This window comes from Carassius auratus, unplaced genomic scaffold (assembly GCF_003368295.1).
Source record: "Carassius auratus strain Wakin unplaced genomic scaffold, ASM336829v1 scaf_tig00013767, whole genome shotgun sequence".
Classification (NCBI taxonomy): domain Eukaryota; kingdom Metazoa; phylum Chordata; class Actinopteri; order Cypriniformes; family Cyprinidae; genus Carassius; species Carassius auratus.
In genome coordinates, this window is record NW_020524440.1 from 10,681 (window position 1) to 38,672 (window position 27,992).

The 27,992-nt window shown below is 34.9% G+C and overlaps 2 protein-coding genes across 3 annotated transcripts; both read left to right on the top strand.

The window, feature by feature from the left end:
- Positions 1-2,005: 2,005 nt before the first annotated feature.
- Positions 2,006-22,325, top strand: LOC113074129 (DENN domain-containing protein 2C-like). 2 transcript variants are annotated; one of them, XM_026246861.1, is made up of 20 exons: positions 2,006-2,402; positions 5,092-6,122; positions 7,484-7,608; positions 8,716-8,828; positions 10,512-10,596; positions 10,630-10,679; positions 13,962-14,034; positions 14,131-14,175; positions 14,274-14,461; positions 15,249-15,358; positions 15,445-15,514; positions 15,707-15,784; positions 15,867-16,007; positions 16,939-17,087; positions 17,181-17,358; positions 18,351-18,392; positions 19,517-19,625; positions 20,911-21,153; positions 21,249-21,335; positions 21,410-22,325. In XM_026246861.1, exons 2-20 carry the CDS (start codon positions 5,257-5,259, stop codon positions 21,439-21,441), a joined length of 2,784 nt encoding a protein of 927 aa, XP_026102646.1. In that variant the 5' UTR covers positions 2,006-2,402; positions 5,092-5,256; the 3' UTR covers positions 21,442-22,325. The 2 variants fall into 2 exon arrangements, with proteins under 2 accessions (XP_026102646.1, XP_026102645.1); XM_026246860.1 differs by having other exon boundaries at positions 2,008-2,402; positions 10,512-10,679.
- Positions 22,326-22,719: 394 nt separating this feature from the next.
- On the top strand, positions 22,720-26,534 carry LOC113074130 (pre-mRNA-splicing factor SPF27). Its single transcript, XM_026246862.1, has 7 exons — positions 22,720-22,870; positions 23,097-23,189; positions 23,273-23,343; positions 24,559-24,720; positions 25,673-25,723; positions 25,912-25,992; positions 26,110-26,534. Exons 1-7 carry the CDS (start codon positions 22,778-22,780, stop codon positions 26,234-26,236), a joined length of 678 nt encoding a protein of 225 aa, XP_026102647.1. The 5' UTR covers positions 22,720-22,777; the 3' UTR covers positions 26,237-26,534.
- Positions 26,535-27,992: the final 1,458 nt, after the last annotated feature.

Below are 27,992 nucleotides of genomic sequence, written 5' to 3' on the forward strand. Positions count from 1 at the left end.
TTTGGTGTCTGTAGCTAAAACTAACCCCCCCACTTTTGACAAAAGGTGGCGCTATAGAGTGCCTCTTCCACGCCCTCTTATGAACTTTTGCCAGTGTCTAGTTATCATAAATACTGATATTTGTTCTGAATTTCATGAAATTCTAAGTATGTTATATGCCTTAAAATCACCTGAGAAGTATTCAAGTTTGACATGTTGCCACGGCAACAATATTTTTAGATATCAATATCCCCCCAGCAGATTTATATCGGCTGTGTTTTAACATTATTCTGATGAAGTTTGAAGCAAATCGAGTAAAAATAAGATGCTGAATACAAAGCATTTTGAAAATGACACACTTCCTGCTGCCAGTTGGTGGCGCTATAACTTTGACTCCTAATAGGCACATATATGCGATTGACATCATACAATGAATAATCTGATGAAGTTTGATTAAAATCAGGAAATGTATGTGGATGGTATTAGACACTTCCTGTTTCTCATTTCTCGCCATAATTTCAACGCCTCGCCACGAGCAAACCGTTTGAGATATCAAAAATCCCCTGGCAATTTTTCATCCCCATTGTCTTGAGATCATGTTGACCCAGTTTGGCGGCAATCGAGTAAAAAACCTATGACAAGTATTTCAAATTCCAGAGCATATGCTTTTTACATAACTCTAAATAGCTGACTTCCTGTTGGGCGGAGCCTATAACATGCAATACGCAAGTTGTTCGGCACGATGAGATCTAAATGTGTACTGAGTTTCATATTAATACGTGCAAGTATGTGTGAGCTATACATCAACATTTATGACTGTGTTCCAGGGGGCGCTGTAGAGCCCCTGTGCCACGCCCAGGTCCCAGCCTCTGCAGGCTCCTTAAGGCCACAGATTCCAAAGTGTGCGCAAACTTTCAAGAGTTTTTGAGTATGTTAAGGACCCCAAAAGCCCCCACAACTTTGACGACAAATATGAATAATAAACCCCAAATAGCCAACTTCCTGTTGGGCGGAGCCTATGATATGCAATGCGAAAGTTGTTTGTATTGATGAGTTCTATACGTGTACCGAGTTTCGTACGTCTACGTACAAGTATGTATGATATATGGCCCTCCATATTCCAGGGGGCGCTGTAGAGCCCCTGTGCCACGCCCGTGTATCAGTCTCTGCCCGGCCCTAATGGCCGCAGGTTCCAATGTGTGTGCCAATTTTCAAGACTTTTTAAGCACGTTAAGGGCCCCAAAAGCCCCCGAAACCTTGAAGAAAAATAATAATAATAAATAATAATAATAATAATAATAATAATAATAATAACAAATAATCCTAAGGAAAACAATAGGGCTCTCGCCCTCCAGGCTTGAGCCCTAATAATAATAAAAAACAAAGCAGATACAAGAGGGTCCTCGCACCTCGGTGCTCGGGCCCTAAAAATGATATCGCCATACAAGGGTATAAATCTGCCACTGCTTCAGTTTCACAGGGTGTTCTTCAAGGTTCAGTTCTTGGTCCACTTCTGTTTATCATATATATATATATATATATATATATATATATATATATATATATATATATATATATATATATATATATATATATATATAGTTAGATAGATAGATAGATAGATATACATATATGTATGTATGCATAGGCTATTATTAATCAACAAATGTGCCTACAATACAACATTTTAAAACGTGTGTGTAAACCGAAATAACACAGACTTATGCACGCACGCACGCACACGAAATACACGCAAAATTACATAATATACTTGTAACCTATTAATATTAAAGAGCACTTTATGGGCTAAACTGCTTCCCATAAAATAATACCAATGCATTTTAATGTAAAGTAGTTTTAGCATATATTTGCCTCATGTCACTAAAGTGTTAAAACAATAAAGAAGATAAAGTAGCATTTCGGTTTCAGTTTGAGTTTCTATCGAATCAGTCCCTAGAAACACATATGGGTCATTTTATGAAGAGATATTTTTAATTTACTGTAGCACCAGGTCTTGAGCTGATTTCATTTTCTCAAGAGGAACTGAAGCTGAAGCTCAGATGGGGAACTGACAGCGCAGAAGGAGGACTAACCGAACACATCCACTCCTCAAGGAACGTCGAGAGCAGTTTCTGAAGGGAATATAAACAACACCAGGAGTTACACTGTTGCCAGATGCAGGGAATTATTTGGTACTTTGTTAGTTAGTCAGTCGCTGTGAAAGTGGATGGATATAAGTCTTTTTTTGACCCCTCGAGGAAGTTTTTAGCCGCCTGGCTAACTAACCAGCCGTGAGATATGAAGACTTCGGGTTCAAAACAGAGTTACAGACTCAGTATTTACTCTAAATGAACTGTTTTAAAAACATTTATCTCGGCGAAGTCGAACATATGTATAGTGAAACAGCGAACAAGTTTGCCTAAGTAAGTTGATATTTTTTCAGAACAAAAGATCTAAACTGGCTGGATGATAGCGCTCTGGTTCGCTGGTTTTATTAATTTATCTATTTATTTATTAATGTAATGTTATCTAATTGAATATAAATTTGAAATGTTCTTGTTGTTTTATTTTGATTACTTTAATGTAATTTTTTAAAGAATTTATTTCATTTTTATTTAATTATAGACTATTTGATCATTTTCTATATTATTTTTCGTACATGGTTTCAGAGCCTTTCATAATAAATATCCTTTTTTATGTTTTTTTAATTGTTTATTCAAGTCTCATTATAGAAGCCTTTTATTAACATTTAAACTTTGTTAAAGTTTACTCCTAAAGTAATTACACTCCTCACATTTTTTTTTTTTAATAGTTAAGTTATTTGTTGACTTTTACAGCTCAATCTGCTTGGCAGTATTTGACACGAGGTTTCGTCATATAAACATGATCAGGTTTAGCTTTGACAGTGAACTCACTTTCCCACAGTCCTGATCTACTCCACCCAGAGGCATGTTCTCTCATGCACAAGTACATGGGGTGGGTGGATCACCTGTCTAAGGTAATATTATGTCTTGATTTTACACCATTTGAGGGCTGGGGAATACTACTGTCTGGTTGATGTGGCCGTTTTAGGGGTGTTTTGTGTATGTCTGCGGTAGCTGATGACTCTTTTGATAACCAAACCCCAAACACAGAGCTTTGTTGGCATTCCTGGAAGCAGGTGCCTTGGAGAAAAGAGAGAAAGGATTTATACTGCCTCTCAGGTTGTGGGTTAACATCATGAGAACGTTCCCCTCGCATACATTCAGGAAGTTTAAGTCAGGATGACTGGAGTTAGGCAGCTTACTCGCAGACTCTCAGAAGTTGTGATTAACCGCTGGTCTGGCCCGTCCAAACCTACACAGACCATCTGCACCGTTCTGTGCCTGTGGACTCTGCAGTGTTCAATTTCATGCCAGACATCTGAGTCACCAAAAAAACATGCTTGGAAATACTACACCAGATTAAAATTTGTAAAGCCATCGTGATGGACGTTCTGCTGATCCGGCCTTCCTGTGAATCAGGAAACACAGGCCAGGCTTTCCTGCACACACTTTTAGACACAAGTGGGTCAGTAGATGTGATGATCAAGGGGGATGGGATCTGGCTCAAATCACGGAGAGATTCCAGTGCATCTGTTAGATGTAGGTCATCCAGAACAAAGGCATCATTTTTGAGTCCGGCTGATCAAATATGGTCGTATTTGCCGAATTATGTCGTTCAGTCCCAGTGCCAATAAATTCCAGCAGGTCTTCACTCTCAGCGTAATGTGTAACGTGTCCAAAACACTTTGGCCACAGATGAGGGCTTGTAAAAGAGCTGCCAGATCTGTCCCATCTACAGTTGATGCAGGAATGAGTAATTTCAAGTAACCTGTTTTTGTTGTCAACTTGTTGCATAGATACCAGCGTTTATTAACATGCATGAAATCTTGTAGATTTTCCTCACTGAGGTGCTGACCGCTCATTCTTGTGCCACAATGAAGGCCCTTCTATTATGTGCACATGGATGTGGAAATACTGGAATGCCTGTCCTTTTCGTGCCGCAGCTGAAAGAAGCTTTTGGAGAGGAGTGAAATTGAATTATATTATGCTCAAGTGTGTTAATGCACGGCAGTGCTTGGGGCAGGCCCAGCTGGAAGGGGTGAGAGTGGGGGTGGTGGGTGTTCCTGGGGATGGAGGCCCCCACAATGCTTTGTCTTCTCCCATATTCATGTGGTTGTCCGTCTCCTTTTTGTTAAAATTTTTATTTTTAGTTCACTGATGACCTTTATGGTGCCAATCTTTGGTTTCCTGCTTTTTTTCAGCTTTTGTGTGTGCCAAATGTGTTTGTCAGTTGAACTAGAGTTGCACGATATAGATTTATATCGTATATAAAATATATATATAAAAATACAGGAATTTTCACCAAGAGTATTTGAAAGGCAATATTTAGGAAAAATATTTACTATAATATATTTACTATAAAGATGTTTTTTGAGTGTGAAATCTTGGTGAAAAATGTGGGTGTTCATCATATTTTGGTTTACAATATTTTTTAAACTAACCTCTTTCAGTAACCATTTCAGTAAAAAAAAATCTTTGAAAAAGAAATGAATCTTTGAAAGTTTGAAAGTGACTTCATAGGCCACATCCCTACTGTTTTTGAACATTTCTGTATATATAAATTGTTAAAATTGCAATAATGATTATTTTATTGTATAATAATATTAACAACAACAATAAAATCATTATTGCAATTACCGGTATGACAATTTTTTAGCAAATTTGTATTTTATTTAACTTTTACATTTTTTATATAATAGAATATGATGTAATATAAATAAAATAAATAATATTGTAATAGAATAAAATCAAGGATTACAAATAAAAAATACTGTAAAATCACAATACTAATATTTATGTCTTAATTTCTTTGGTAAACAGTAAACCAACTCAGAACAGCTTGAGTAGACGCTGAAACACTGTTTCGAAGTACATGATTGTAAATGCTGTGCTTGAAACCAGTAAAGCATATATTTATTTAATTAAATTGCAAGAGCGATGCTGATTTAGTTTCGATTTAGTTTTGCTATATATTCTGCCACACTAAGTTAAACCCGCTTGTTGAGTTGTTTTTTTTTTTTCTTTGCAGACTCCAAAGTGAAGGAAGAATGGCAGAGGAACCGAATCCTACAGAGGAAGCGTTCTTTTGTGAACTGTATTAACTTCTCTAGACTACGAATTAAGGGTTTCTTCCTTTATAGGTTTGCTGTTGCAATGCCACACAGTCCTGCGGTGTGACGACAGCCTTGTCGTCATGCTGGCCCTTGGAGTGGACCATGTAAAAAGAGGAGGGAATGTCGTCGCAGGAGGAACAGGAGGGAAGACGGTGACGACGTCAGCATGGCCGATCACACGAGAACCTGCCGTCAACATCAAGCAGAAAATCTCCCAGTGGGAGGGACTTAGCCAGCAGGAGGACGTTCGAAGTGGGAATATTAAGCCCCAGCGGGCTCTTGCATCTAGTAGGCTTTCAGAGGGCTTCCTTGGAAATGGACTTGACGGCAGTGATGGAGGTCACAACAAAGCAACTGTATCAAAAGCCAAAAGCCTGGGTTTAGATTTCAGGGAAAACCAGATGACTATTAGACCGGTTACAGGAGAAATCCAATCTGATTTCCTAAGAAATGGAACTAATTCGAATAAATTTGTAACATCAACTCCTGTGACTAAGCCTTTAAGCACTGTAACCCAAGGCCAAGTGTCTAAACTGAATGTTAAAAGCAATAATATCAAGACAAACCATTGCACAGATGACAAAAACACATCTCTACCTCAATGTGTAGATGATCCAGAGGCGTCATTGCCTCCAGGGAACTTTTACACTTCCAGGGGTTTCTGGAAACGACTGGAGGCAGATGAACCTTTGTGGGAGAAGGATTCCTCAATGGTGACGAAGTGTCTTGGTGAAATTGGACCTTCTTCTCCTCCACCTAAACCACAGCGCACATTCCAGTACAAGGGTGCAAGCAGTCCGCCCGTCCAGTGGATCCAATTAGAGAACCAGACTCCATCAGTCAGCAAATCGAATCAAGTCTGGAAGCATGACAACATATTAAAGCCACCCAGCTGTCCACCTCCTCCTTGTCCAGTTAACGGGTTTTCCAGAAACAGAAAGAACAGGTGAATACTTTTCCCACAGTGCAGATCACAGTGCTCAGTTAATCCCAATTTACGAAGTTAATCCCAATTTACGAGGGAGGTTTTAGTACAGTGTCCAGCAGTTTTTTAAACTATAGATCCTGTCAGACGCTGCATTAAATATATTTAGGTAATCACTCATTCAAAAATATTGCAATATTTAGAATTTGTCTAGTTATCATAAACAAAGTCTTTCCTTTATTGAGGCTTTTAATGTTGGTATCAGGCATGTACACATCAAAACAATCATTTGGGTTACCAATTGGAGAAGGAAAATACATATGAAATACGAGATCAAATACAAAATTGCCATCAGTTATATCTTTAATATCATCTCTAGTAATGCAGTGCCATCAAATGAGTCATTAAATAATTGGGTTAATAAAACGGCAGATTCCAAAACTTCCTCATATAATTATATTGTACAAAAAAACTGGTTGATTACCCTTTATAAATAGCGTTTTGCTGGCTTTCAAAACCTGTTGAACCTGGTCACAATGAAATATCCTCAAAACAATAGGTGTTGGCTTGAAACGTTCTCTAATCGACATGCCTTACCGTGATTGATAGCTCAAATCATGCGTATTGTTCAGGAGAGGTGTGCTATTACTTTTCAAAGTGGTAAGATTTTCAAAATCCCATAGACACTGAAGGATCCAAGCCAGAGTATCATAGAGGCTTAAACGGACCGTTTATGTCATTGTTTTCTCTCTTTCATGTTTCTGTTTTTCTGCGGAACGCAAAATGAATTACTTAATTGATTTTAAAGAACATTGGACCCCAATGACTTGGCACGGGCAAAAAAAAGGCTTCTTTTGTGTTCTAAAGAAGGAAGTGAGTCATACAAGTTTGCAATGACACGAGGATGAGAAAATGACAACAGATCTTTTTGGGTGAAATTTTATAAACACCAATCACAGTTTCTTAAGAAAATGGACAAATCTACTTGTCGTACTCATTTCTTATATACGTTTATTTGTTGGACAGCTTTCTGTCAGAGGACAGCGTGGAGAGTTTAGCTGTAGAATCACAGTCCATTGTCCACATTTTGCCTACTTTTGTTTCAACGAAGACTGCTGAGGTCACTCAAGGGCTTTCTGAACACTCTTCTGGTCACGCTGTTGGGTTTCCTCCTTCCTCTAATTGTTTTTCTACCTAATCATTTGAAACCCAGTGTCTGTTCCAGTCATAATGTATCAATTCTATATCATGTCTAATTTAACTGTTTGTTATGAATTCTGGAACATTCCTTTTTGGATTATTGGTCACCCTTTATGAAAGACTCAAAAACTGTTGAATCACAATACTGGGACTGTTCACACTCTTGTTCTCTTTCTTCACAGGAAGTCATTTGAGTTTGAGGATGTGGTACAGCTGACAGCCCAACAGGCCTCTAGAGGGAAGGAGGGCCGCCGTTCGGGTCTTTTCCATGCCTGGTCTGAAGACAGCATCTATGAGGATGTCATCTGTGAGTTATTTCTGAGAATGCCAAGATGCACGTCATTGACCAGATATTACTAAGAAGCACAGCAGAAAATATATCTGCCCTGACTGGAAAAACTCAACTTTTTTCTTGTACACTGCTGATTAAATGTTTGGTAAAAAAAAAAATAAATAAATATATATATATATATATATATATATATATATATATATATATATATATATATATATATATATATATATATATATATATATATATCAAAATAATTATATATATATATATATATATATATATATATATATATATATATATATATATATATATATATATATATATATCAAAATAATTATATATATATATATATATATATATATATATATATATATATATATATATATATATATATATATATATATATATAAATTTAAGAAATTAAGGGTGCATTAAATTGGTCAAAAGTGATAGTAAAGACTTTTATAATATTACAAAAAGAGCAGCGAATCAGCATATTATAAATCTATTTTATTATTTCATTAGAATTCTATTCACAATAGATTCCGGAAAGATTGTGTGGAACTGAAGACTGGAGTAATGGCTGCATCAGCTTTGCATCACAAGGAATAGATTATATTTTAAAATATATTCAAATAGAAAACAGTTATTTGTTCTGTTTTTACTATAGTTTTAATCAAATAATGCAGCCTTGAGCATAAGACACTTCACAAACATTCAAAAATCATACTGACTCCAAATGTTTTAAGAGCAGTATACAGTTTTTAGTTTTGTTGTTTTTAGTGTTGCATTTTTTGACATGCTTTGCTTGCATTAATTAACATGCTTACATAGATGTTTTTGCCCATTTCATCATGTCTTGCTCTGGTTTTGAGATGGTATGCCAATTAGATAGTCTAACTTTTAAAAATGCTTCCCAAGATAGCTGCATTAGACCATCTAGCTGTTTTTGAAAGCAAAAAGGCATCTTATTCGCCAACTAGTTGATTTGAAATCATGTTGTTTTTCACATCAGTATTTGTCTTGAAGCTAGAGTAGAGAACACTGAAATGTTTTTGCATGACTTATTATTATGGTAGCTAATGGTAGATCTTCTCATTTTCAATTAATCATTTTCAGTGGATATATCAAAAGAGAACCCATATGAAGACATCAAACTTTCACCTATGTGTTTACCTATAAGACGGCCACGAAACTACACAGTTGGACAGAGAGAGAGCCCACACATCAAGGTGACTGTCATTGTAAATGCCTATAGATCTATCTTTCTATCAGATCTATCAGATTTCAGTATGTAGCATATGCATTATCGTTCAAAAGTGTGATTTCAGTAAGATTCTTTTTCAAATAAGTTTTCTTTTCAGCAAGGGTGCATTCAGTTTATCAGAAGCAGTGTTGGGGTAGTTACTCAAAAATTAATTAATTACTAGTTACTTCTGTAAATTGTAATGAGATTACTAGTTACTGCATTTGAAAATGTAACTTCGCTACCTATTACTTGAATTTACTTTTTTAGGGCCCTATGAAATCCGTAAATTTGTTTCTAAATTCCGTTTTTTCCGTTTGAATTTTTCTGGATTCCTTTTTTTTCTGTTTATTTTTTCTCAACTCCTTTTTAATGTTTTTAATTTTTAATTTAATTGTATTAATTTTTAATATAATTGTCTTTAACTGAAACCGGACTTTTATTTTGACGTGTTAACGTAAATACCTTTACAGTTCCGTGTATGTGAAGTGACGCTGGTTTTACTCCAATCAAATGGTCAAATGCTCATGAAGTGGACGCAGCATGACTCTCAGTGCAGTTCTGGAGGGGGAAAAACATTTCATAAGGCTATTTTAAGAAATAATTGAATAAATTAAGTTGTTTTTATCCATGTAAATATGTCAATGACTTGCTGAAGTCCATGAAAACCAGCTATGTATGTATTAGACCCGGAAATAACATCTCTCTCTCTACTGTATAAAAAGTACATTATATATTATAATGTAAAGTATAATATTATACACTATAATATAATATAGTATTGTATTATCGTTATTATATCCAAGTTGTCTGTCTGGAACGCAGCATTAGGTTAACGTCAATAAACGAGCGTGTACTACAATTACGAGTCATTCTATAAGGTGACATTTCAGTACTTGACAAACGGACAGCGACTCCTCTGAGCACCACTTAAAGCACAGCTACGAGTTTGTTGGGAAACGCACGTGAAACAATAACGAACGATCGTAAAATTACTCGTAGAAAACGCTCTTAAGCGCTAAGATCAATCGTTATCGGGAAACCCGGCCCAGAACTTTACACAAAGGCAAACACGGCTTGTGTAACGCTGGAAAGCACGTTCCTATAGTCTAGTAAAGTAGTGTAGTTACCAATATTATTAGGGTAATGTTAATTTACCTCGTTACCCAAAAAAGTAATATAGTTACTGTAATCTGATACTTTGTAACTCGTTACCCCCAACACTGATCAGAAGTGACATAAAAGACATTTATAATGTTACAAGAGATTATCAGCTAAATCTTATCAAATAAGTGCTGTTTTTTTTTACTTTCTAGTAATCAAGAAAATCCTAAAAATGCATCACTGTTTCCACAAACTGTTTTAGATATTGATAATAATAATAATGAAAATAATAAAATAATAAAAAAAAAATGCTGAGTAATTGCTTCTGTAAATTCAGCTTTGCCCTTATAAAAACAAATTCCATTTTAAAATGAGTTCAAATAGAAATCGCTTATTTGAAATTGTAATAAGATTTTACCGGTTTGTTGTATTTTCTATCAAATAAATGCAGCCTAGTTGAACTGTTTATTAATTAGAAAAAGAAACGAACATGACGGCCACTGGCTAATTGTTGAGCTAAACTGTCTGTTTTGCCACTTCTTCTCTTGTCTGTTACTGAATGCAGATCTCACAGAAAGCGTTCACGCTGTTACCTAACGGCGACAGGCTGGATAAAATGGGGAGGGACCGCAAAGAATCCATTACGTCACCTACACGTCCCTCCACTACAAACACTCCTAAATCATCAGCAGCCAAACTTGCTACTACGTACAAGACAAACCGACAACCCCCGGTAAACCCACATGCATAAACATGTTCCTCAGGCATCATTGAACATTGCTCAACATTCACCTGTTCCTCTGATTGTATGCATGTGAACTTTAACCACACTTTCATGACATAATAAATTCCTTAGTTTTTTATAAACAGAAGCTGCTCTCAAATGCTTATAATACAGCCCAAAATCTTGAGAGAAAAACCTACCTTCAGTAGTTGATGATATTTAGTTCAGTACAAACTTTACAATAGCTAAAGTTTTTTCACAAAATAAATTGTATGACTTAGCTTTAATGCACAAAAATAACAAAAAGCAGACAAATGTCAAAAGTTACAGTTTCAACAATCTCCGAAGGAGTGTGAAAATATGTTCAAAAACTCAACTAAATGTAATAGAAATTTACATGAACACATAGTTTATAAATAAATATTTAATTTATTTTAAATCTGTAGGTTTCTGTCACTGTTTGGATGTAGTAAAACTCCTGCAGTTGTAGCATAAAACATGAAGGTCATATTTGCATTTTCTTTTGTTACTGGCCATAATTCTAATCTTGAAATCCGGATTAGTCATAAAATAATGTTTTCAGAATCATTCATACATGTGATATTTTTGTTATCAGTTGACTGGAAACTGTGCAGTCCTTGTCCTGTTGGACTTAAGCGCAGTCTTCACTCAGATCTTCAGTCCAGACATTTTTAAATGTTCCGAAATCTCGGTTGAAAACAAAAGGCGACAGGTCTTTTTCAGTCTATGCTCCAAAACTTTGGAACACACTACCCTTAACTATCAGAGCTTCTCCTACATTAAGCATTTTTAAATTTTAATGTGCTATAAAAATACAATTTTACCTTGACCTTTGACCTACCATAAACATGCTACAAAATACTAAAAATGTCAGCATATTTTGTGGGGAAGTTCAATTTTCAGTTCAGTTCAATTCAATTGTATTTGTGTAGCGCGTTTAACAAAACACATTGTTTCAAAGCAGCTTTACAGAAACTGCATGTTTCTACATTACAAAGCAGAAGTGAATGTGTCCAAGTAATGTTCATTTCACAAGTGAACAGTTCAAGATAATAAAATCATACAGCTAGCTAACATGAATTAATTTTAGACAGAAGCTAATTAAAGCAATTATTAATAGTGTGCTCATATTTCTTACAATATAGAGACATTTTGGCACTATTTTTGGAATCGGCACCCTAAAATAAGTAAAAACAACAGTTCATACATAAACCATTTTTGATACATTGGATACATAAACCAATTCTCTAGCCAGTTTTGTCCCAGTCCTCATGAATAAATTAGCAGTGAATATAAGTAGAAAGAGAAACAGACATGAAAAACATAGTGTGAGTAGAAATGTCAGCTTTGATGCTTGAAGAGGAAGTGGTGAGAAGATAGATGGATGGTGGCAGGAAACGCTCCCTTTTTGAGCACAAGTGGTTGAGGAATATCATGAAGTGCCTGTGCATCATACTGGACACCGCTGACTAATCGGCTATGTTCAGCTTTGTGTCAGTATCATCCATACAGTTATTTTGGAAAAGATAAAATCAGTAGGTCAGGCAGCGTAGATGAAGTTCATGGAGAAATGCTGTTTAAATGATGAGAGAGAGCAGAAAGTGGAGGTTAGAACCATCCTGTCTTCAATAGAAATCACTCATTTAAACATCAAACAGCATGTAAGAAATGTACAGTTCCTTTAGGAAGTGCTGACTAACCAGCACAGATGTTGTTTAGTGTGTTTTAAGTGAACCATTAATTAATAATATACTATTATGTAGTATTAAAGTAATAACTAATGTTTTGAATTAGCTTTTGTTTTATAGGGTTAGAAGTTTAAGTTTTTCATCTAATATTTATATACTATTTCAGCTTTAATTCAATTAAAAAAAATGTATATATAGTTTTAACACACTATTTAGATTAATATAAAACTAAATGCAGTTACAAAATAATGTTTTATATTTCTTCAACTTAAGAACCTACTTGCTAAGTCTGTGTTTTAAATTAATAAAATTAGTGTTGATGATGCTTAATGATATGTAATACTATATGATTTAGAATGTAAGATGTAAGAAGTTTTGCTGAGGGGCTATTGAGTACATGAGACCAAAACAGGCAGGATACACTGTTTTAGAGTACAAATCCATTAGAAATGTTTAAGAGTAATCTGTCTTATGTTGATTGAGGCATTCTTTTTCATTCATTTATATTTTTTAATCATACCTTACTGATTTTATTGATTTGTAAACCTTTCTCATCCTTTATGGTCCGACAGTTTTTTTAGGCAATTTTCTCGAACCAATTTGAACTCACAAAGAGCATCTCAAGACAGTAAAGATTCATAAACCCACATTCAAGTCTTTTTTTCTGTCTGTGATGAATTAAAGTCATGACTTTTTCATTTCTAAGCTCAAGTTCATGTTTGCATTGTTCAGTGTATTGCATTCTGGATCCTAGCAACCTCATAAAATCACTCTCCCGTGACACTATTTGAAACTCATGTGGAGGTCAAAGCAGTGCATGACGCGTGTTTTGAGCAGTACATAAAAAGGCCTTTACTGTCCACACACATGTTGAGCATTATGTTTTTATCGGGGGAAAGCACCACCACGCTGTTTCCGCTCATCATGGGCAAATGTCCCAACAGTTGCTGTCTCACTGTGTGATGTGGTCTCCATAACTATGAATCATAATTAGCTTGTAACATTTTGCTCTGGCCAGACATACACATGTACAGACATGTCGCTGGTCATTATGACACATCTAGTCTCATGGTTGTAGTTTTGTTTATTGTTTGCATTTGTTTCGTATTTGAAACATGTATTTGTGGGGCTTCCATTGTAATTGCATTTTGTAAAGAATACTGAAATAAAAATGTATCTCGTTTTCCACAAAACTATTAAGAAGAACAACTTGTTTCAACATTATGATGACAAGAAATGCTTCTTGAGCAGCATATTAGAATGATTTCTGAAGGATCGTGTGACACTGGAGACTGGAGTAATGATGCTGAAAATACAGCTTTGGTCACAGGAATAAATTACATTTTAAAATAGAAAATAGTTATTTTAAATTGTACAAATATTTTACAGTATTACTGCTGTTACTGATAAACATATATACAGCCTTGATGAGCATAAGAGACTTTTTCAAAAACATTTCAAAAAATCTTACGGAGTCCCCCCAACTTTTGAACAGTAGTGTACAAACTGAAGTTGTAATCAGCCTGGAGTATTGCTTTAAGTGAACTCTAATGAAATATTGTTTGTTGTGTTACCCATGTAGCTTGTAAACAGAATCCAGGAGATATTTGAAGCCAAAAGAGGAAGGAAACGAGTATGGGTGACAGCTACCAGAGGTGAGAGGATGCACATTTCATATTTAGCTGGTTTACCAAGAGAGAAAGTCTAATCATGTAGTTTTCAAATATGTGTGTTTGTGTGTTTTATGGCAGATGAATTGAGTGGAACAGAGAGTGATCCTGAGGAGAGCTCTAAAGGTCAGTGTCTCCCGTTTATTCAAGTTTAACTTGTATATCAAACCAGTTTAGCGATTTTTATAAACCCATCAATGCTGTTTACATTTTTTTCCTCATAGATCGCTCCCAGCGCACAGTGTACATTCAATCAACTTTAAAGCGACGACCGGGTTACCGCACTTTGGAGAGGGACCTGATCCAACTACAAGAGCAGCAGCTTTTCCAGCAATTTGTAGTTGTGTCACTTAAAAAAGCTTTATCCGGAAACACATACATCCCTGAAATCACACAACAGTTCCCTACTAAGGTAAAGAGACCTATAAACTGTAATGACAAAATCTGGAAATAATATAGGGCAGAGCGTCATTTGAGATTTTAATTGTGGAATGTTTGTTTCACCATTTTCTTTTTTTCAAATATTTTATTTATTTTTTAAATGTCTGTAATATATTATAATTCAAATTATTTTATATAAACATAATAAAACATTCTAATAACAATGTTTACATTTTAATTGTCAATACATTCATTATTCATGTAACACTGAAGAACTTGAATAATGATGCTGAAAATTTAGTTTTGCCATAACGGATAAATTACATTTTAAAATAGAAAATATTTGACATCGCATTTAACTTCTGTAATATGATGTTTTGGGAAAAATAATGTGGAAAGCATCATTTTCTTTTTTAATTTTTTATATTAAAATATTATGATATATTAACATATTTATGTTTATATATAAATATATATTTATAAATGTATTTTTATGTTTATATATTTTAATTCAGATTATTTTATATAAATATAATACAATTATTTACATTTTAATCTGAAATTAATTATAATTACTTTTAATAATAATATAAAACTATGTATAATATGTATTTATATGCTGTAAGAGTTATTTTATATAAATGTAATATAACAATATTTTATAATTATTTTTTATTAATTTGAATACATTATAATTAAGTAATTAATATTACTTTTATATTATTATATTTAAATAATAAGTCAATATAGAAAAATGTCATCATTATATATTTGATTTGTATAAAATATAATTTTTCTGTCTTTTATTTTGCATTTAGTTTGATAAGTCTTCACGTCTGACTCGTGAGGCTGAAGACAGATTAAAGGCGATTCCCAACTTTTGTTTTCCTGACTGTCATGACTGGCGTCCCTCTTCGGACCACACCAGGTAACATGCAAATAATAAACAATTTATGTTACTTGGCTAAATAACTAATTCACACTCCTAATATAATCTTTGATTATCGCCCACAGTGAAACATTTTCTTTTGTCCTAACGGGGGAGGATGGGAGTCGCTTATTTGGATACTGCCGCAAAATCCTGGTGAGATTGTAAATATGGGGGTCATATTAACCAATAAAAATAATACTTGGCCTAAAAGTCTCCTTTTATTCATCATGTCATTCAAAACCTTACCTTATGAAAGTTTGAAAAATATCAGATTGAATAAATAATATGAGTGTATTGTCAGTGGTAAATCTGCACTAACCTTGACCTTTGACCTTTATCTTGCAGCCCAGTGGGAAGGGGAAGAGACTGCCTGAAGTTCACTGCATCATCAGCAGACTGGGCTGCTTCAATCTCTTCTCAAAGGTTAGGGACACTTCCTGTTTAATCAACACTAAACCAGTTGGACCGATGCTGAACTGTAACTGTCTGAAATGTTTGAGGGTAGATCTTGGAGGAGGTGGAGAGGAGGAGAGCGATTTCCCCGGCCTTGGTTCATCCTTTCATGCACAGTGTCATGGAGGCTCCCTTCCCTGCTCCTGGACGCACCATCACCGTCAAGAACTTCCTGCCGGGCTCTGGCAATGAGGCAAGAAGATACTGTTTAAAGGAAAAATAGCGTTTAGTACTACATGTGATTTATTCTCAGAAAATGATTTTTATTTTATTTTTTACAAAGTTTTTAATTTAGTTTGCCCCTTAATAAGTATTCATTTAAATCTTGACATTATTACTAGTCATACATGACAACTTGACCTTTGTAGTTTTATTTTTCAACATTTATTTTATTTTAATTTTATTATTTATAGCCATTTTTTTTATTAAGAATGTAATTTTTTTTTACTTTTTTTGTTTTTTTAAGATTGTGGAAATATAATCTCGAAACACATACCTCTGAACAGATGAAAATCCATAAATTAAAACAACAAAGAATTTTTTCAAAGAAAATGTTTCAAATGAACATTAAGCAATTTAACAACTAATGACGTTAAAATAAATTTAAATTATATATGCAAAAAATCAATAAGATGGGTATATCATATGCACATTTGAACAGCCTTTTTACTTTAAACTTTAGCCTAGGAAGTACTTTTCTACAATTTTCTGTATTTTCAAAATTATTTTTAATGTGATAACACCTATGACAAAAAAATTAAGAGATTAGCATTCTTCTTGAATTATTTATATTATTAATTACTTCTTTTTCAATTGTTGTATCTTTTACTTGTACTTAGCCCTATTGATAAAAATTAAAATAATTGTAATAAAATGTAATCATTAATAATTACATTGTTTAATTAAATTAAATTGTATTATGTTTTTATACATTTTAAGAAAATTTGTTAAAATTATACTTTACACAAAAGTAAAACTGTAAATAAATAAATAAATAAAAACTGTACAAACAATATAGACTCAAACCATTTCAAATATTTTTAGATTGTTTTCATACAGATTTGTCAAAGCACAGGTTTGTCACTGTCTTTGGAGGATCATCCGTGTGTCTCTGTTGTGTGTAGGTTCTGACTCTGTGCAGGCCGGTGGACTCTCGTTTGGAGCACGTGGACTTTGAGAGTTTGATGCACTGTCTCAGTGTGCCCAGACTGCTCCAGGTCTTTGCTTCTCTGCTGCTGGAGAGGAGGGTGATCTTCATCGCAGACAAACTCAGGTACAGACCACCACCCATGCTGATAACCAAATACAGCAATCTGAATGCCAACTAGAATTAAACTCAAACCTAACTCTGTTTGTCTCTGGCCAGTGTCTTATCCCGCTGTGCCCATTCTGCCTTGGCTCTGTTGTATCCCTTCACATGGCAGCACACATTCGTGCCGGTGCTTCCTGCCAACATGCTGGACATATGCTGCTCTCCCACTCCCTTTGTGCTGGGGGCGCTGTCTCCGTCCCTGCCTGAGGTGCGGGATATGCCCATTGAGGAGGTCAGTCACTTTCAAGGAGCCTATTTAAGTCCACTTATATTTCTAATTAAGGATTTATTTATACCAGTATTGATAGTAATTAAGTTTTAAGTAATAATTTCAACAATTTCAGTTTTTTGACCTATTGACCTTAGTCAGGGTTGCTCATTATTAATTTCTAACAGGAATGAAAATGAAGCTGTGAGAGAGTATTGATGTGTGATTTATTGGTGGTCATGTGTGAATGTGTCCAGTAATTTGTCTGGGTTAATTTCAGAACGATACATTTAAACTTTAAACTTTCAAAATTACTTAAAACTCATCTGGCTTGTAGAAAGATACTTTTTTTTGGACGCTGACATGGATCCTATATAAGATGCTTCTAAACAACAGAGGAGAGCTCTGATATTAGATTGACTACGGCCAGAGTTTAATTTAATAACCATCATGCCTTGAATTGTTTAACAGCTTGAATTTGGATCCAAGTTAAGTCTATCAAAAAGAAGTACCATATTTTTCGGACTATAAGTCGCACCTGACTATAAGTCGCAGGACCAGCTAAACTATAAAAAAAAGTGCGACTTATAGTCCGGAAAATACGGTACTTGCTTTGCAGGTGCAAAAAAATAAAAAAAATAAAGTTATTTTACTTACGTATGTATGCCATGAAGAAACCTTAACATCCAAGGATCCTTGCTATTGGACAAAAGATTATTTTAGTGGAAATGTTAAAATGTTCTTTACTCAAATGATATAATGGTTATTTTAACAAAGGCATCCTTTTGGAGCCTTTATTTCAAAATGTAGGAGGAGATGCTATAAATAAAAATCTTAATTGAAAACAAGATTGCATTCATCTTGTTTAAATAACCTGATAAACACTGTAAAATGAACTTTGCACTCTGAGGTTCCTGTCAGGTCAAAAAAAAAAAAAAATCTAGGTATATGACTTTCTATTTTGAAAGAGAATGAAAGACCCATGCATTTTTCTCTTTTTTGTGTTATTCTTCCAGGTTCTTATTGTGGATTTGTGTGCAGACAAGTTTGTTGTTCAGGTGTGTATGCACGTTTAAGTTTCTTAATACAAGGGTGTGTCCTTTTGAAAGTGTCAGAAGTGCGTGTTTGTGAGGGTGTAGTCTAAAACTCAAGTCTCAGCCTGAGCAGCTCTTATGTATTATCAGTCTGACAGGTTTAAGAAGTTTTGGCCTTATTTATATTGTCATCCAATTCCATTTTTTCCCCATTATACACTACCCTTATATTATGTTTGTGTCAATAATAACCCCAGTTAGTTGAAGAGAAGTCTCTTATGCTCACCAAGGCGGCATTTCTTTGATCATAAATGCAATAATAATTTGAAATAATATTTAAATTGACTGTGATCACAAAGCAGCCGTTACTGTCTTTGGTGTCACATGATCCTTCAGACATCATTTTAATATGCTGCATTTCTACTCTAGAAACATTTCTTATTATTGTCAATGTTGAAAACCGTTTTTGCTTCATATTTTTGTGGAAAACATTTTTTCAGGATGCTTTGATGAATGGAAAGTTAAAAACAGAATTTATTTGAAATAGATCTTTTTTGTAACATTAGAAATGTCTTGCCTGTCACTTTTGATAAATTTTGATTAGGGCTGTCAAATTAATATATTGCATCCAAAATAAAAGTTTTCAGATACACAATACATATGTGTGTACTGTGCATATTTATATTTACATAAAAACATATATACACACACACAAACACACACACACACACACACACACACATACATACATATTCTTAAATATATACATGTATATGTGTGCATTTATATACATATAAATATGCACATTACACACAAATATTATGCAAACACAAACTTTTTTTTTGGATGCAATTAATCTCAATTTATCAATTTGACAGCCCTAATTTTGATGCATCCTTGTAGAATACATATGCATTTCTCACAAATGAACAAAATAATAATAATAATACAAAGTAAAATAAATGACTGGCTCCAAACCTTTGTACATTAGTCTACATCAGACCACTAATTGCTGAAGATCTAATTGCTGAAAAATCATTTTGTGAAATGTAATCATGGGTCTGTTTATCTTGTCTTTGAATCAAAATGATTTGTTTCTTTCATAAATTTGGCCTATATTCATCGTTCTCTTCTCTCTGTTGCCCTAGCTTGGAGATGAGGACTGTATCTTACCTAGAAAGCTGCAGGCAGCGCTTCAGGAGATACTGGACAACAGAGAGGAGATCCTAGAACAAAACACAACAGACGGGGAAGGAGGTTAGACTCCACAGCATCTGAGTCTTAAACCGGTTTCATTCATGTGACTGAAGCTTTGGTCCATTGTCCTATTGTGTCAAAATAAGATGTTCACCTTTTAAAGTCCCACTGTCTTTTTATTCATGATGTGATGAGTAACCAACCATTAAACAAGGCCAGTGATGTCAGGAACGTGCTGACAAGTATGATTTCAGGTGTACAGATGTTTCGTTAAGCTGGCCCAACAGCAAATAGTCATTATGCTTGTTATACTAAACATTAAAGGACTAGTGGCTTAAAAAGCACAGTTTTCTTTCCTATGTTGACATTTCCTGTTAAAACAGGAAGATTAAGGTCTGTTTTTTATCAAATAGCAAATACTTATAGACATTATCTAGAGAGCATATGATTGGACAAACATTTAATCTAAAATGCATACTTAATAATTTTGGTTTGGTTTGCTAGAAGAGAACAAAAAAAAGTTAAAGGAATAGTTCTCCCAGAAATGAAGGTTTGCTGAAAGTTTACTCGCTCTCAGGCCGTCCAAGATATGTTTGTTTCTTCATTGGAGCAGATTTGAAGAAATTCAGCATTACATCACTCGATTGCCAATGAATTGAAGTGAATGGGTGCCATCAGAATGAGAATCCATACAGCTGATGAAAAATCACAATAATCCACACGACTCCAGTTCAACGGTTAAAACCTTGTGAAGTGAAAAACTGTATTTTTAAAATAAAAACTTTTTTTTAATCGATCTCTTTTAGCCAAAATACCAGTCCATAATGCATAATAATGTTTTCTCCAGTGAAAAGGATCATCCCCTTTTATCCTCTTGTATTAAAATCCACCATCATGATTTTAGTCCACCATAATGTGTAGAACTGTTTTGGACTATTTTTGCTTCATCCATTTTTCTCCCCTGATTCAGATGAGACCATTTTTAAATGTAGAAAGCAATATTATGGATAGAGGACTCTTATTTTAGCATGAAAAAAGGGTATGATGTTAAAAACATCTTATTGATGGATTTGTTTCTTAGACAGGATTACACTTCACAAGACATTGATTCATGAACCGGAGTGGTGTGGATTTTTGTGATGTTTTTATCAGCTGTTTGGACTCTCTTTCTGATGGCACCCATTCACTTTAGAGGATCAAGTGATGGAATGCTAAATTTCTCAAAATGTGTTCCGATGAAGAAACAAACTTTCCTACATATTGTCTGTTTTGTTTTGTTTGTTGTTGTTTTTGTACTATGCATGCAGTATCGATATGTCACATTGTGGTTTTATTATTCTTACAGATCAATCAGACCTGAGCACTTTGGTGTCAGAGGCGTTTGTGTGGTTCTTGGTTGAGCTCGTCGGGCATTATTCTCTCTACATGAGCGACTCGGGACCCAGTGGCACCCGAGAGCTGCAGAGAGATGCTTTCAGGAAATCTCATCCTTCCCGAGGAGTGCGACAGTTTCTCCAGCTCTTCATGGACACACAGATGTTTGCTGGTTTCATTCATGACCGAGAGCTCAGAAAAGAGGGTGTTAAAGGTGAGAGAAGAAATCGTGTTGGGAAAAAAGTTTTTATTTTTAGGGCGAACTGTTCCTTTTAAGTAATGAGAGAATGTTTTGTCCTTGTTTAACAGGGCTGTTTGAAATGAGAGCAGCAGAATATTTGGATTCGTATCCTGAACCTGAACCTAGTGGAGTCAACAAATTTCTCAAGGGGCTTGGTAAATCTTTTGCCTCTTTTCCATTTGTCTAGCTATTTTTCTAGTGTTTTACTAACAAATATGTTTGTTTACAGGAAATAAAATGAAATTCTTGCAGAAGAAATAGAGAACCGTGTCAGACCCCAAGTACGAGCGGCTTCTTTTCAAAAGCGTGTGATGACTCAACCAGCATGTCAGTTCCTCTCCCTTAGCCAACACACAAGGGTGGAGATGAGGTCAAGGCTGGAATCAGCTTGTTCTGCCCTGAAAATCCCCTGCTTGGATTTGCCGTTCCATCACAAAATAGGAAAAGACTGGAAATTATAGTTAATAAGCACAAGGAACAAAGACGACTGAATTACAACAGAGAGAAAAGGGAGGAGTCTGTGTTGTGTTATTGTAATTTTGATGGCCTAAATAAGGAAAGAAATTACTTTGAATGCATAATAACAAGAGTTGGGTTAATGGCCTTGTCAGAGGTCTGAGATGTTTTATTGTCTTTATAAAGTAATTTTTATTAAAGTATACAATAAGAAAAACCTACGTTTTAACCGAAAACTTTTTACAACTGAAGAAAATATGATGAAGGATGACTTCTATTCCCCTTCAGGAATTAAATTATGATTCTTTATATGACATAAATTGCATTTCCAGGTTATTATTATTATTATTTTTTTGCTACATTTTCTTTATTGTGAAATATAAATGCAAATGTTTGTTTTTCAGAGGCTTTTACATGTTGTACAGTTTTGTTTCTGGTGCAATGTTGGAAAGGAAGTGTGAAACCGTGTGATCTTGATGTGGAAATTGAACAGTTTGAAGAATGTCAAGCGAATGGGAATGTATAGGGTGCACGGGTTTAAAATATATGGGAACTAATAATGAAAGTATACAGGGAGTATACAGTGTTATTAAAAATGTACACTTACAGCAGTAATGTGAATTTGTGGCTACTTGAAAGAAGCTAATTTGCTATATCATAGTTTTGACTAAATTTTGGATATAAGTGCATTTGTGTTATTTAAATATTCCTTAACATGTAAGAAGTAATAACTAGTGTATAAGTAGTGATCCACTGAATTCAAACTTTCGAATGGAAACGTTACTTTAGAGACAGAGGCATTGTTGATAGGTCTGTGTAACAAAATCAGTCCAATCAAATATAGGGCAAAACAAGCCCATTGGACACCATCCAAATACCCCACTCCCATACCTAAAACACATGTTTTACAGTCACTGCTACGTGTTACACACACAATTTAATTTGAAAATCACTAGTAGCTACTCGTAAGCCTTCCCTCACAAAACTCATGATCTAGCTGAGTTTTATTATTATTTGAATATATATATATAAATTAAATGTGCGTTAAATTCTCTTCCGATACACAAGAGGGCGCTGGTGTTAGTTTGTCATTCAATCCCATCGTAACAGAAGCAGAGCGGGAAGCGTGCTTTTGTAAACGATGGCAGGACCGGCTTCAGTCGCTGGTGATGTTTTTGTTGATGCTCTGCCTTATTTCGACCAGGGTTATGATGCTCCAGGGGTCAGAGAAGCCGTAAGTATACGGAATATTCCTTTTTGTACGTCCTGTTTCCTTAAAACGACGATAAACAATAAATATAAGACCTGCAGGCTCTGTCTATGCAGACTTCTAACGTCTACTTCTGGTTCTTAAAGAGACCGTTCAGTTGTTTGTTCATCGTATGTTTATGTTTTAAGTATGCTATAGTGTTACAGTTTTTCTGTAGTTATACAGTTGTATTGGTTTGAATAATTATCAGGCAGCTGCTTTGGTGGAAGAAGAGACGAGGCGATACAGACCAACCAAGAACTATTTGAGCTACCTGCCCACACCAGATTTCTCTACTTTTGAGGTACAAGAAAAAGATCCTTTCTGCTCCTATTTTACTATAATCTGGTTCACACTATATTCTTAGTGTTATGTTGTTCTAATTAGACAGAGATCATGAGGAATGAGTTTGAGAGACTGGCTGCTCGTCAACCCATGGAGCTGCTCAGTATGAAGAGGTAAGATCTACAAAATACACACACACACACACACACACATATATATATATATATATATATATATATATGTATGTTTGTATGTATGTATGTATGTGTGTGTTTGTATGTATGTGTGTATATGTATACATAGGAAGTAGAAAATTAAATTCCAATGAATCTAAAGACATCTTTCAAAGGCTGAAAAAGCTGCAGTAATATAAATAGTTCTAACAGATATGTAATTAAAATATTATTTGCTTTCACAAAAAAACTAAATTATTTACCAACACATCAACTTAATTTTAAAATACCATGTTATTAGCCAATTTCCCGTTAAAGTATTACACTAGCATTATTCAATCCAGCTTATTTTGCAATGCTGTAAAGCTGTTTTCTGTGAATATGCAAGACTTCTGCTGAATGTCAGAATGTCAAAATGCAGTAAATGGTAAAACTATTTGCACTACAAACTAGAGTTTGATTACAATAATAAATTAAAATATTATGATGATTAATACCAGTTTTCAGAGTTAAGCAGCATAGCTGACAATTTTGTACAGCTAAAATAATTGGAAGCAGAGAGTTTATATAGGTAAAATAACTAGAAGCTTAATACATTCAAGTTGTTCTGTACATGTCAAAAATAAGTTGGATAGAGGTCTCCACCAATCAGATGCCACTGTTAATAATAAAAATGCATTTGTATATATCAAAAGCATTTAAGTAGAAAAAGTTGTTTTCTACTTGAAATCATTTACTCTATGCTAGTAGTTTTAGATTGCACCATTGTTTCATTGTCCAGCCCATTCCCAGTGCTTTGCTTGTAGTTTGTTCCTTCATACAAAAATGTAAGATCTGGTTAGTTTGGTACAGTTCCTCTTTATTGAAGCTGATCTATTGCACACATTTAAATAATTGAACTAGCTTCATTGTTGATACCTTACAGGCATTGTACAGATAGTGTCATTTACATTTACACATTAATTTATCCAAAGCAACTTGCTTTGCATTCAAGGTGCACATTTTTATCAGTTCTTGCTTTCCCTGTGAAAAGAACATGAACTTGGCTTTGCTAGTGATCCTAAAAGTGCCATGCCCTTCTGTTTGAGCTACAAGGAAGGCCTACATTAGTTGATTTAAGTTAGTTTCGAGTTTACATGTGATAATGAGCACATCCAGCTATACCTAAAATAGTGTTGTTTACGGTTATATCTCACCTACTTGTGCTTTTCTTAGATATGAGCTTCCTGCTCCATCGTCTGGGCAGAAGAATGATATCACAGCATGGCAGGACTGTGTCAATAACTCTATGGCCCAGCTGGAGCACCAGGCAGTGCGCATTGAGAACCTTGAGCTCATGGCCCAGTATGGAACTAATGCTTGGAAGGTGTCTAATGAGTAAGTGAACAGACTGTTCAAGATTTGAATCTTTCGAAGGAAACTTTGACTCCCTGTGTTGATTTAAAGGAATAGTTGATCCAGAAATGAAAATGCACTCACCCTCAGGCCATCCAAGATGTAGATGAGTTTGTTTCTTCATCAGAACAATTTTGAAGAAATTTTTTTCATGACATTTTTTCAATTTTCATGAAGAATTTTTTCATGAAAAACTGAGAAAATTGTCTTCATAAAGCACAAATGAGCAATATAGTGTTGTAGTGCTAATAGAGGGTCTGCCAGTTTATAGTTCATGATTTTGCACCAGAATTAAACAAGATGTCTATTTCTACTTTGAAAATCAGTAACTCACATTCGTTTACTGTGTACAGAAAGTAGATAATGTGGGTGTGTTGTCATTGATAATTTTGTGGGTTTTTGTGGTTTTTCTTCAAAATTGAGCATTACATTACCTGCTCACCAGTGGATCCTCTGCAGTGAATGGGTGCCGTTACAATGAGAGTCCAAACAGCTGATAAAAACATCACAATGATCCACAAGTAATCCATATGACTCCCATCCATCCGTTAACATCCATTAACGTCATCCATCATTAAGGCGTTTTAACATTAAACCATTGGCTTTGGCCAAAATAGAGTCCATTCTATTGGTTAGCAAGTGTTGTAATGCTAAATGTGTCCAAATCTGTTCACACTGAGAAACAAGCTCACTGCATCTTGGTTAACTGGGTGTGACTTGAACTATTCCTTTAATATGGGACCTTCATCTGTAGGTTATTTTTGAAGGGGTTAATGTCAGAATACAGTGAACACTATTTGCGGGCTCATGACTTTGGATTAAAAAGCTATTTAATTCATAACTGACACAATAGAAATATAAAATGAAAACAGTTCTGAGATTTATTTGTGGATTTTATGTTGGTCATAACTGGTTGTTGTGTCTGTGATTACAGTAACTTGGCCTTAATGATTGAAAATGCCCAAAAGGAACTGCAGAAGGTTAGGTAAGTAACATGTAGGTCAATGCAATTTACTTTACATATGGATGTTGTATATTGTGGTTGTGCAAAAACGATTTAATTGGCTTTTGAAATTAATTTTAAAATGCAGTTATCTATTAACAGGGTAATATCTGTTTATAGGGTTATCTATTAACAGAATTCCCCTAACGTGTTTCTGTTGTGGTTTTAAGAAAGCAGATACAGGACCTGAACTGGCAGCGCAAAAACGATCAGATGGCTGGAGGAGCCAAACTACGAGAACTTGAGTCAAAGTCAGTACTTCATTCTGTTTCTATATGGAACAGATTTTCAGAATTTGTCTTAAACAAGGTTGAATTGAATTAATTTACTCCGCTCTGATGGAATTGTTTCTGCTTATGTTTCCACAGCTGGGTGTCTCTTGTTAGTAAGAACTATGAGATTGAGCGTGCCATCATTCAGCTGGAGAATGAAGTGGCACAGACGAAACAGCAACAGGGTGATGAGAACAAAGAGAATATTAGACAGGACTTTTAAATAATGAAAACAGTGGTTTTTAAATGTTTGTTTTGTTCTTTTTTTCATGAAGAACTGAGAAAATTGTCTTCATAAAGCACAAATGAGCAATATAGTGTTGTAGTGCTAATAGAGGGTCTGCCAGTTTATAGTTCATGATTTTGCACCAAAATTAAACAAGATGTCTATTTCTACTTTGAAAATCAGTAACCCACATTCGTTTACCGTGTACAGAAAGTAGATAATGTGGGTGTGTTGTCATTGATAATTTTGTGGGTTTTTTTTTTACAAAATATACAATAAAATGGTGAAAAAATGACTTGCAGTGTTTGGTTTCTCCGTTAACAAAAACCCAGTGTTGGACGAAGTACACAAATCAAGTACTTGAGTAAAAGTACAGATACGAATAATAAAATATTACTCCAGTAAAAGTAAAAGTACTCCTTTTTCAATTTTACTCAAGTGAAAGTACAGAAGTACTCAATTTTGTATGTACTTAAGTAAAAAAGTACTGAAAGACAGATGTTTGCAATTTTATATAGGCGAATTTAATTTTATATTAGCACATTTATTTTTATTTTTTTATAATCCTACTGCTCAAAATACCTGGGATTTTTTCCAAAATAACCACTATATGGAGTCAAGATATATTGTTGTTGTTGATATGGACTACGCTTACGAGAGTAATGTTCACTGTGAAGCTTACACTGTGATGTACCTGAGAGAAAACAGAGATGATAATCTGATCTTCACCAGTAAGAAAAAAGTATTTTAAAGTTTGTGGTTTTACAGAACACCACAGTTATATATGACAAGATAATAAGGCCTGAAGTTAGGAAGAACAACTTAAGGAAAATATAATTATATTTTCTTAATGATTTTTTTCCTTCTCAAACCTTGTCTGCGGTGTAAAAACACCCCTGGCCAAACGGGTGCATCTCTTCCCTTCTTTGATAATTACTGTAGTTACCATGTTCTGAACATCAGATCCTTTCTTTTCTCCCCAGATGTAATATATATATATATATATATATATATATATATCTATATCTATATCTATCTATCTATCTATATATAAATATAGGTGGTTTAATAAAAATATTTGGACATTATTTATAAAAATTACCTCAAGTTAGCACCAGCAAGCCTGCTAGACATTTAGCATCAGCTACAATATTTACTTATTTTCAGTACCGTTCTGAATAAACATTCATGTCTGTCTAACGTTACTCGTCTAAAAAAAAAAGCCTCAAGTTCAAATATTCATTTATCACCAATTAACTGTTTGACAAACACTTCCTGCTTCGAGATCTGAATTAAAAAAAAATCTCAAACAGGCTCCCAAGTCCCGATCTGAATCAACCGAGTCGCGAACATGCTCCGAAGTGCCGATCTGAATCAACGGAGTCGCGAACATGCTCCGAAGTGCCGATCGGTATCAACCGAGTCGCGAACATGCTCCGAAGTGCCGATCTGAATCAACGGAGTCGCGAACATGCTCCGAAGTGCCGATCTGAATCAACGGAGTCGCGAACATGCTCCGAAGTGCCGATCGGTATCAACCGAGTCGCGAACATGCTCCGAAGTGCCGATCTGAATCAACCGAGTCGCGAACAGGCTCCGAAGTCCTGATCTGAATCAACCGAGTCGCGAACAGGCTCCGAAGTGCCGATCGGTATCGACCGAGTCGCGAACATGCTCCGAAGTGCCGATCTGAATCAACCGAGTCGGGAACATGCTCCGAAGTGCCGATCTAAATCAACCGAGTCGCGAACAG

What these genes read in the sequence shown, in the direction of transcription:
- LOC113074129 (XM_026246860.1), top strand. Translation starts at nt 5,257, where the DNA reads ATGCTGGCCCTTGGAGTGGACCATGTAAAAAGAGGAGGGAATGTCGTC. An exon ending in AGACAAACCGACAACCCCCG is followed by an intron (nt 10,680 to 13,961) that starts GTAAACCCACAT and finishes TTACCCATGTAG; the next exon opens with CTTGTAAACAGAATCCAGGA. An exon ending in CAGAAAAGAGGGTGTTAAAG is followed by an intron (nt 21,154 to 21,248) that starts GTGAGAGAAGAA and finishes CTTGTTTAACAG; the next exon opens with GGCTGTTTGAAATGAGAGCA.
- LOC113074130 (XM_026246862.1), top strand. Translation starts at nt 22,778, where the DNA reads ATGGCAGGACCGGCTTCAGTCGCTGGTGATGTTTTTGTTGATGCTCTG. An exon ending in CTCCAGGGGTCAGAGAAGCC is followed by an intron (nt 22,871 to 23,096) that starts GTAAGTATACGG and finishes AATAATTATCAG; the next exon opens with GCAGCTGCTTTGGTGGAAGA. An exon ending in CAGATTTCTCTACTTTTGAG is followed by an intron (nt 23,190 to 23,272) that starts GTACAAGAAAAA and finishes TGTTCTAATTAG; the next exon opens with ACAGAGATCATGAGGAATGA.